An 11525-nucleotide genomic window follows, 5' to 3' on the forward strand; every position below is an offset into this window, starting at 1 on the left:
GTTTTGGCAGACTCTCACTTAATCTGGAGCTCACTGATTTAGCTAGACTGGATGGATAGTGAGTACCAGGGATCCTCCTGTCTCAGCTTCCCTTTGATTACACACACACACACACACACACACACACACACACACACACACACACACAACGTTACCCATCATGACTTTTTATATGCTTTCTGGATATCTGAACTCAGGTTCTCATCCTTGGACAGCAAGCAATTTACCAAAGGAGCTTCTCTCTCCAGCTCCTCGTCCCCCTCTCCTTAACTCAATATTTCTTCAACAGCAAGCTGAAGTTCTTCAGAGAGTTCAACTATATCCTGTGAAGCCGCTGAGTCAGCTCGTGTCTCACGTGTTACCCTAGTGTTTATATTCTTGCTTTGTTTTGTGTTTCCACAGAGGATGATTCCAGCCTGGAGGATAATGACTTCAGCTGGGGAGACTATTTGGAAGAGACAGGTGCCAGAGCAGTGCCACACGTATGCTTCAGACATGTAGGTTGAGCAGCATGACCCTTCTGGTCTGTGGGAGGGAGGGATAAGGATCTGCTGGGTGAAACCCCAGAACCAGTCAGAAGAGAAGAGTGAAAAGAGAAGCAGAAACTCAGCTAAGATTTTGTAGGAAGAAGGTGAGATGGGGGTGGCGGTGGAGGGGTGAGGTAGAGTGGGGTGGGGGGAGTTTGGTTTTCTCAGATAGGGGCACATGAAATAGGACACAGCTTGATTCTAATTAAAAGCCAGCGAGTTAGGCAAGATGTTACATTAACGCCTTCTTAGTAGGTGTAATGACTGTATATTTTTATAATGTGGTATTTGGGGCTGAGGACTGGGCTCAGTTGATAGAATGCTTTCCTATCGTGCTCGAAACCCTGGATTTGATCCCCAGCATTGGCTAAAACTTGGTGTTGTGGTGCATCTGAATAACTCCAGCACAGGGAAGGCAGAGGCAGGAGGATTAGCAGTTTAATTTCAGGCTTTTTAGCGATCTTAAGGTTAGCCTGAGTCACAGGAGGCTTTGTTAAAACAAACAAACAAACAAACAAACAAACAAACAGTTATGATTTTGCAAAGCCACATTAGAGTTCTGTGGGTTTTAGAGGAGACATAAATCAGGGATCAGGACACAGCCTGAACATGTAGGTCTCACAAAGATCATTCTCCTTCATAGTACCTGTTTGTATTATTCAGCTAGCATGTGCACCAGCAGGCAAACCCTAGGAGAGACGAACAGGGTTCTTGCCAGATTTGTCTTAGTTATGAGCTCTTAGTTGGGAAAGATGCTGTCCCCACACCCAAGGTCATATGTGTGACTATTGTTTTAGTAAATTAAAGTTTATTTTCAAGAGATCTGTTTTTCCACTGGGCTACCCCCTCGGCAACTCAACCTCCTTTAGGGTTCGTTTTCACTCTTCAGCTGAACTAAGACAGCCACATTAATTTCTACTTGGAAGCGACATGTCCCTTTAAAGGAACATTTAAGACCTTCTTGAATTTGTAAGGGTGTACCCTCCTTTCCTTCTCTGTACCCCTCAGACTGTAGTTTATTCTGAACATGTTTGTGCCACGTAGTGAAACCAGAGGCCATGTTTTAAAGCACAACAAAGGTAGACTCCTCTCTGGCTTAGACAGCAAGGATCATGGCCCTGCAGAGACCTGGTGATTTCCATAGGGCAGTCTGGGAAGGAAAGACTGATTGACAGCTTCCCCCCTTCTCACTGTACAGTGAGCTCATATCTTCGGTAAGGGGTCACCTCCAGAAGTCTCTGACTAGTCACTTCTTACACCTCCTTTTCAGCTGAAGTAGATGCCACCAAATGGTGAAGGCTTCGGCAAACAGGCGGTCCTCTCTCAGGACCTCTGTATTCCTGAAGGAGGATGCAGGCGGCTAGCCTTCCAGATGCAGACTGTCCCCAGGCCTGTGTAAAAGATTCAGAAAAACAGTAGCCATTTCACAGATGACTACTTAATGGTCTGCTTGCTTTCTTTGAGGGTTCCCTTATGGTAGACCTCACATCCATTGACTTGGGGATGCTGCTTTTGTTTCTTTTGATTTTTGTCCTGGCAGTAGCTGCTGGCACTCTGAACAGTTGAGCTATATACGCGGAAGACTGTGTGGCTCTAATTGAGATACTCTCTTTGTTAAATTCAAGGTCTTTGGAATCACTAGCTTTTACATCATCATCACCATCATCATCACATTTAAATACAGCGTTTAATGTGGTCTAGGCTAGTCTCAAACTGTATAGCCAAGGATGACCTTGACTTGATTCTCTGGTTTCTACCTGCCTCTTTTTTTTTTTTTTATATGATGCAGTGCTGGGGGTTAAGCCCTAGGACTTCCTGCACAATTGGCAAGCACCCTACCAACTGAGTGACGTTTTCAGCCCTTATTTACTTTGTGGTGTTTCGAGACCATATCTAGTTGTGTATCCCAGATTGATGTAAATATGTGGAGTTTTTATGGTAGCCTCTAGGGTGCTGGGATGACTGGTGTGTACCACCATTCCTGATCACTCATGTTTTTAATATCATTAGTTTCAAAGTGCTGAATTTAATGGGTGTGGCTTCCCGAGTATTTAGCCTCTCCTTAGAGGCTCACGTTGTTTCTGTCTTCAATATATGCCTCTTTTAAGGCAGCAGGGATTATGTTTGAAAGTGCTTTGTGCATAAGTAGTTCTTAAAAATCTTTTGAGGCTTGTGACTAGTCTGATCATGGTTTTCCTGTGTTTCTGGTGTCTCAAGGTGGAGATCAGCATTCAGAGTAACTTCCAGCCAGGAATGAAGTTGGAGGTGGCCAATAAGAACAATCCAGACACTTACTGGGTGGCCACCATCATCACCACCTGTGGGCAGCTGCTGCTCCTGCGCTACTGTGGTTACGGGGAGGACCGAAGGGCTGACTTCTGGTGTGATGTGATCATAGCGGATCTGCACCCCGTGGGGTGGTGTACTCAGAACAACAAGGTGTTGAGGCCCCCGGATGGTGAGCTCGCATGTCAAAGGCTTTCATATCCAAGAGGTTTTTCTTCGTTATGCCTAATCCCTTGCTTGCCACAGGGGCAGAAGGGCCCTTCTATAAAACCCTGAGTGGGTTTAGTGCAACCGTTTCTTAGTTCTTTAAAACGTCTGGGGCATAATCATCTAGAGGATGCTGTGGGGTGGGTGGTAGGTGGAGTTTTGTTTACCAAGAATGGTTTTGATCTTTAGCCAGTTTGGTCAAACAGGAGGAAAAAGTGTTCAAGGCCAGTTTGAAGCTTGTCTTTGGATGGTAAGGAGAGAGGAAAGAGGAGAGAGTTTCCTCTTTGGGGATTAGATGTGTTGCTTTTACTTCTCCATCATTTTAGAGAATTGACAGTTTGAACAGACTTCTTTGTTTGAACTTAATTTGTTTTTAATTATATGTATGTATGTATGTGCTACTGCATGTAGCTGAGCACCTGTGAGCTCAGGAGCCCAGAAGAGGTCATTGGATCTGGAGTTACAGGTGGTTGAGTTCTGGGCCATCTGACATGGGTGCTGGGAACTGAACTTAGGCCCTGGACTATAGCAGCACACGCCCCTAACCGCAGAGCCTCTTCTCTAGCCCTCCTGCACAGCCTTCTTTTCTAAGTTTGCTTGGTCGCTTTCTTTTCTCTTCCCCTCCCTCGCTTACAACAAGGTCTTGTGTGGAGCAGACTGATGTCTCTGAACGTCTGATACTCCTGCCTCTACTTTCTCAGTGCTAGGATTTCAGACACTTGCCACCACACCCTGTATATGCAGGCTTCTGCATACCCTAGCAAACACTCTACCAGCTGAGCCACATCCCGAGCCCTGCACTTAGTTTTTGTTCTTCCTTGCTATGGGGAAACTGGGGCTATGAAACAAGGAGACAGCAAAGCCAATGAGAACTGACATCACTTAAAGCAGTGGTCCACACTCATGTAGGCATAAGGTCAGTTTAGTTGCCACAAAACAATGGTTCCTGATTGGGAGAGGCCTCTTACCCCCACTCCCACCCTGCAGACATCTGGCAATGACTGGGAGTACTTTTGTGTCTGATGGGAGAGAGATGCTACCAATACTTAGAAAGACCAAACCAGAGGTACTCCTGACACTCCAAGGCACAGGGCATCTTCACAATTAAGTATTATCAGGTTCATCCTGCCTGAAGTGCTTCTGTTGAGAGCTCCTGCTGGAGAAGAAGGCTGTGAGGAAGCTCCTCGGGTCTGTTAGAACTGAGTTCAACCAAATATCCGACTCTGATCATATTGTAAGATTAAAGCATCAGTGGTACCTGTCAGCTTTGCTCCAGTCTCTCAAGGATATTCCGTGATCTCCGTACACAGCTGTCTGCTCTTCCTTTGGCATAATCTATTTCCTTTTCCCTCTCCTTCCTCCTCCCCCAACTCTCTCCCTCTCTCTGGTCACTCTCTCTTTCCCCTCTCCCTGTTTTTCTTCTTTCCTCTCTCTTCCTCTGCTCCTCTCTTTTCCTCTCCCTCCTCTCCCCTCTCCTCTTTCTTTTGCTCCTCCCACACGCTCCTGATATAATATTTCTGGTTGTGGAGAACACTCAGTGGCTTTTATTTCCTCCCTTTGTTATGCATAATTGATGACTTGCTAAAAAGGGGTCATAAAATTGGCCTAAGCTCAGGAGTTGCCTTTGTGTGACATTTGTCAGGGTTCAATCCATTGCCTTGGCCTTAGTTGACATCGTGACCTCTCATTGTCTCAGAAGAAAGAGAGCGAAGGCATCCTTTTAGATCTTTGTGTCTCTTCTGTCCTGCCGGGATCAACTTGCCTCCTTCCTCCTCCTCTTCTCCCACTGGTCTCTGAGGTCAGAACTGATCTGTGCTCACAAACAAGGCCACTGGGACCTTAGTGGTGCTCACATCAGTAGCAGCAGTATGTTTAATGTAATGCAATTTATTAATGAATTAATGTTGCAAGGACTTTGAGATTACTAAGCAAACGCAATACTACTGAGCTCTGCCTGTGGCCCTGTATAATTTTAAACATAATTCATGTATTATAAAAGTCATCCCTCTAAGTTTGATGACTTTAATCTTATTCACAAGGTTGTGCAATGTCACTATTGAGGTGTGGGTGTTGTTTTTTTAAAAAACACCCCTAAATTGTTTCCCATTTTACCGTCTATAACTCCCAATCTACATTTTAAAGATTCACATTAAATATTGTTATTTGTGTGTATGTGTGTGTGAGTGCACACATGTATGTGTGTGTAAGGTCAGAGGACAGCATACAGGAGATACAGGAGTCCATTCTCTCCTAGGAGGGTCCCAGTTTTGGCAGCAGGCACCTTTACCCACTGGGCCATTTTGCCCAACTCCCCAGCCTGCTGGTTGCCCTTTAAACCAGCTGCTGTGTGACTCTTGCACAGAGTTCTGATGATGTTAAAGCTCTAAGAGCTCCTAGGTGCTTTTGGGATGCTCCCCGCTGTCCCTGGAGAGACAGGCACAGTTCATTCATCAGCTCTCCCTCCTCACTTGGAAGAAAAATATGGCAGTTGTCAAAGTCTCAGAAACACCATCAAATTTGTATCCTGCAGACTCTGTGCTATTAACCAAGACAAAGACACCCTTAAAATGACAAGATGAAAATGAAAAACGAGAAAACCCTAGAAAGAGGGTGACCATTAATGTGAAGGAAAGATGAGAAGTCTTTTCAAACAACAGTGGTGATGTCAGCTTGAGGATTTCTTCAGAGCCGTCTTGTAAAGAACTTAAAAAAAATTTACTATGTAATCAATATGACTTGGGAATCTTTAGTTCAGAGAACAAAGTCGGGAAATAGCAGGTTCATGGGGCAAGAGCTTTTATTGATTTCTGTGGGGAGGGATAATTATTGCTTCATAACCAGAGGCAATGGTTGTTCTACAGGGACTAGGGGGGATCTGTGTTTTGAATGGGGATTTTTGTTGTATGGTTTTCTTAGCGAGTTAATGCTATAAATATTGCAACTGTGCCCGGATAGTCTTTATCTTTGTTGTGGCTGAATTTAAAAGGCATTGAAAAATATGAAATAGCAACCCATGACCTTATGTTTCTGTCTGGGAAGCTCCATGGTGATGGGAGGTGTGCACAAGCACAGACACTAGAGCACTTGAGTGTGTGGTGTGTGTGTGTATGGTGTGTAGACCAGAGGACAAGTTTGTCTCTCTTTCCATAGGTCTACCATTTCGTTGTTGTTGTTATTGTTGTTTTAATCAGGCAGAGTCTCTAATTGGCCTTTAGCTCTCCAATTAGTCTGGAATGGCTGGCTAGGGAGCCCTGAGGATCTGTCTTTCTCTGCCTTACCAGCACTGGGATTGCAAGCTAATACTGTCAGCCTGGCTTCTGGAGACCTGGCTTATGTTGTTGAGCTTGCAAAGCAAGAACTTTACTGACCAAGCTCTTGCTCCAGCCCAACTGAGGCTTCTTACAAATCTCAGGAATCAAAGTAATGTAAGGGACACTGCTGTCAGAATAGAGATCTGAGTTCTTAGGAGCATCGCCATTGACTTAGTTACGTAGGTGAGCCCCCTCAGCCCTCCTCAGCAGGTCCATCTTTGAAATGAGGGCTTCTATAATGCAATCTCAGAGAGTTGACTGCCCCAACCTTCTTGTGTTTGTGGTCCAAATGAAAGGAGAACAGAAAAGTGTGGCTGCTTATCTCCCTATTTTATGCATGAGATATGGAGTATATTTTAGAATTAGGGTCTATGCATGTCGGCCTAGGAATCTCTGAATAGCACAGGAACAAAATGTCTGTGTGCCTGTTGGACAGTGGCATGGACTCTTTTTATTGCTGTGGTGACGAAATGTCCTAACGAAAGCAACTTAGAGAAGAATGGGTTTAGTTGGTTCACAATTCCAAGCTACAGTCCATTATGATGGCGAAGTCAAGGCAGGAACTTGAAACATTACATCCTCAGAGAAGAGCATCGAGAAAGTGAATGCAACTTTGCCTGCTTCTGGTCCTCCCACACTATCCAGCTGGGGTCCATCACAGTTAAGGGCAACGAGAGTTAATGCATCCGTGCTTGCTTCCGTTACTCTGGCACGATCCAAGGTCTTTCTAGTGAAATGGCACCTCCTGCAGTCAGGGTTGGGTCTTCCTACTTCAATTAACATTAAGATAGTTTTTGTTTGTTTGTTTGTTTTTCGAGACAGGGTTTCTCTGTGTAGTTCTGGCTGTCCTGGAACTCACTCTGTAGACCAGGCTGGCCTCGAACTCAGAAATCTGCCTGTCTCTGCTTCCCAAGTGCTGGGATTAAAAGCGTGCGACACCACTGCCCAGCTAACATCAAGATAGTTTACCAAAGACATGTTTACAGACCAACGTGACCTAGATAGTCCCTCAGTGGAGACTCCTTGAGTTGTGGCGTGTTACAGTTAGAAACTGACCACATTATATTATCTAGGATGGAACATGATTGCAATTGCTTTGGTAGAATGTCCATTAATCAACAATTAGAGTCTAGTTCCCTTTTCAATCTAGATAGCTAAGACATTCCAGTTTCCCACTGAGTGGTCAGGGAACAAACGATTATTGACAGCTTGGAGTATGTGGGCTTTTGCCTACTCTTCTGTGGGGGCACATAAACGGGGTCTCCCCTCAGGCTGAAGTGTCTGAGTTCAAGATCTTTGGATTAGCTGAAGTTGTTGTCCTGCCTTTGTGGTCACTTCATGGAAAAAGGAGCAATTTGATTGACTGACTGACTGACTGACTGACTGATTGATTGATACAGGGTTTTTATGGGGTGATAGTGACTGAAGCCAGGGCATTGTGCATGCTGATTAAGCACTCCATCCCCAAACCCAGATTTTATTACTTTAGATACCAGTTTGATGGGGCACAAAGACCTCGTTGCAGTACTAAGTTTTCTTGCCTCGCTGTTTTAACTCTATATCTTTGAACTAATACAGGTCTTCATAAATATGTGAAATGTCAGGGAGAAGGAAGAGCTGCACAGCCACGTTCCCAGTTCACGTTAGTATGGTGTGATTCCCATCGGTAGTCAGAGGATGCCATTAACAAGGACATACTCAGAGAAAACTGAGTCAGTGGCCAATTGGCCGTTGAGAGTGCAGTATTTCTGCTCCGGGGCTAACCAACGCTAATCTTTCATATTAAAAGTATTACGAGACGTACTACATTAAAGCCTCACTAAGTGCAGCCAGGGATTAGAGCTCCTATTAGCAGAGCCAAGTGGAAAGCGTTTTGGCTTAGTAAATCAATAAGGCTTGATTTATTCATAAGTGTGCACCACGCTCGCAAAGGGCAGCTGCCAAATAATTATTGTTTATGGTGATAATGTACGGAAATCATTTAATCCAATGACTGTTTTCATTGTTATGTATTCAGAAGTAGCAACATTACCTCTTCATGTCAGGGGCCCAGGAGCTTTGGCGCTCTGACGCTCTGAATGACGCCTATTGAATTCTTTGAGGGATGCTCCCGCGTGAGATTGCAGGTGAATATTTGTGAAGATGCAGGACAATAAAAGCCCTCGACTTCTAAATGGGCAAATATTTATGTGTGCTTTCGGCTGCTGCAATACGAGTGTTGAAATTACGGTGCCTTAGGATCCTGCCACTAATTTTTATTTTCGCCATTATTAAAATTTCTGTAATTTGAATTGCAAACGCCCAAAGGCTCGCCAGAATGACTGTATTTACCATTTCAAAGTGGAATCACCATTACCGGAGTTAGTTAATATATATAACTTATTTGAATGAAGGAATGTTTATTCATGAAGTGTGAGGAAAAAGTGTGAAGACCGCCTTATGTTATGTGGGTAGTAGATCTGCCAAATTCTCCAGTGCAGCGAGGGCTCTAGAAGATTGTAAGGGAGGGGTTGCTGCCAGGTAGTACACAAGGACTCACCTGTCTACAGCCACTGTTTAACCATGACTGTGAAAAAGGATTTGATGTTTTATAAGACTATCCTTTTTTAGTTTAGTTTTTTTTTCTTATTCCATTTGTGTGTCTCTCTATATGTGTGTATAGTGTTGTGCATATGTATGACACACATGTGCATGTTTGTGCCTGTTCACACAGAGGCCTGAAGGTAATGTTGTGAATCACCTTCCATCACACTTCTGCCTTATTCAATGAGGCTGACTCCCTCACGCAAACCCAGAGCTTCTTAATATGGCTACTGTCTGAGCATCCCCTGTCTCTGCACTCCAAGGCCAGGTTTCCATGAGAACATGATAGTTACGTAGGTTCTGGAGATCTGAACTCTAGGAAGCATTTAACCACTGAGCCATCTCCCCAGCCAGAGACTATTCATTTTAAATACTTCAAGTTTCAAAATGAAATTTTTGTAATATTAATGGGACCTAACTCACCTTTTTCCTTTGGAGATCTTGTTAATTAACAAAACTTAGTGATAAGGTGTGGTCTCAAGCCCACAATCTCTACCATCAGCCTCCCGAGGGCTAGAATTCCAGATTTTTCCTACCGTGCCTGGTTGGGTCAGTCTTTTCTCTAACTGAACATTGGAGTCGAGAGACACAGAGGAGCACTCACTATTAGAGATTTTGATGTACAGAGGATAAAGCAATGCCAGTATGGAGAAGAGAGAGAGTATTTGATAAATACGAGAGTAAATGAGTTAACTGGAGTTGTATTTATAAAAAGAAATCCTTTGGTCAAAGTCACTTTTTCTAGTTTTTCAATGTTATAGGCTTACACTCTAGCCTGGGCTTGCCTGAACCTTACTCTGTAGCTCATGTTTGCCTTGAATTCAGGGCAGTCTTCCCGCCTCAGCCTCCTCTAGGCGTTGAGATTACAGGTATATGCCACCATGCCTGGCTCCGAAGTTAGGTTTTCAGAATGGTGTGCGAAAGGAAGAAACTGCCCTGTCCTTCTGTGTGGGCCGGGCTCGCAGTAGGCCTTCGCAGTGATTTGGAAGCCCTTTTGAGCAGATGTATAGCATATGTGTAGACTTGTGCCATAGCAGCATGAGCGTATATGTATATGATACACAAATTCTCTCTGTCTCTGTCTCTCCATCTCTCTGTCTCTGTCTCTCTGTGTGTTTGCACGTCTATATGTTTTGTTCCAAACAGCATCATTAAAAACGTAAATCTTTGGGCCCTCTGGAAAAATAGAGAGATATTTAGATAGTAAAGTCTCCACTCTACAGGGCAGTGATTGCCTTCGGCAGCCACCTCTCTAGATGGTCATCTGTTCCCCGGGTCTTTTCTTTTGCCTGGTGTGTCTTAGATGCTTACTTAGTCTGTGTGCCTGAGCATCAGGCCTGGAACCAAGAAAATTGCAGATGCCTTTGTGCAGTCTCAAGGCATGTGGCCTCAGATCTGTCAAACGCGAACAATCACAGCCATTAATGTCACATACCCTGTTGGGCCAGCAACCACAAGGTTTGTCAGTTCGGAAACGTCCTGTTTAACATGGCATGGTGGCACATACCTGTAATGCCAATGCTTAGGAAGGTGGTGGAGGCAGGAAGGCCTGGAGTTCAAGGATAGCCTTGGCTACGTGGCCAGTTTGAGTTCAGCCTGGGCTACATGAGAACTTGTCTCAAGATGAAAGTAAAGTCTCAGATATAAAAATTCAAGGAGTGCAGTGAGTGAGATCTTAGGAAGAACTCTGATAGAAAGAGGACCTTACAGGAGGTAAAACAGCAGAGACCAAAGGAGTGGAGGCAGGTTCGATGGTTCTTATGCAAAGCAGAAACGTTTATGAGTGAACAGTGAATCTGCAGATTCAACAAACCACAAAGATTGAAAATATTAAAACAAAAAATGTGCGTGTGTTCTGAGCAGGTACAGACTTTTGTTATTGGTTTCTGAACAGTACGCTACACCGTCTACTTACATCGTCTGAGTACATTGTATTGCATTAGGTATTGTAAGCAGTGCAGAGATGACGGTAAAGCACATATGTAGGCTGGGCATAAGTTCCACATGATTTTACGTAAGGACCGAGCACCCAGAGATTCATAGAGTCCCAGATTCAATATTCTTTGTGCACCAAGGGACTGCTGTGGTTTTTGATACAGTCTAAATCTCATGATCCCCCTATCTCAACCTTCTGAGTCCTGGGATCACAGGCATGGGTCACTATGCCCAGCTAATCTTTCCTCTTATGTTTGGTGTGTGTATTGTCTCTTGACAGTTACTATGTACCTTTATCTCTTCATCATTGTCTGGTGCAGTGAAAATCAATCAGGAATTTTATGTTTGTAATATAGTTTTTAATTAAAAGCAGAAAACATATAGAGTGTGCATGTGTGCAGGCATGCCCTGCTTATGTGTGTATATCAATGAGGAGGCCACAGGTCAACCTTAAGTGTCATTTTTCAGCCAAAGGCCACCTTGGTTTTTGAGACAGGGTCTCTCACTGGTCAGAAGCTAGTTGATTTCGCCTAGGCTGGATGGTCAGTGAATCCTGGGGATCTACCTGTCTCTCTCCCTAGTGCTGGGATTATAGGTGCATAGCATCATGCCAAGATTTTCTTTCTCTTTCTCTTCCCTTCCCTTCCCTTCCCTTCCCTTCCCTTCCCTTCCCTTC

General features: G+C 44.3%; 1 protein-coding gene across 1 annotated transcript in view; it reads left to right on the forward strand.

Moving 5' to 3' along the window:
• LOC114619069 (scm-like with four MBT domains protein 2) overlaps nt 1–11525 on the forward strand; it is a 49115-nt gene that overhangs the window by 6299 nt on the left and 31291 nt on the right. The window contains exons 2-3 of the mRNA XM_028764943.1: nt 403–497; nt 2745–2985. Coding sequence (XP_028620776.1) covers nt 403–497; nt 2745–2985 — 336 coding nt within the window. The remainder of the gene's footprint in view (nt 1–402; nt 498–2744; nt 2986–11525) is intronic.

This window comes from Grammomys surdaster, unplaced genomic scaffold, assembly GCF_004785775.1.
Source record: "Grammomys surdaster isolate TR1022 unplaced genomic scaffold, NIH_TR_1.0 146, whole genome shotgun sequence".
Lineage (NCBI taxonomy): Eukaryota > Metazoa > Chordata > Mammalia > Rodentia > Muridae > Grammomys > Grammomys surdaster.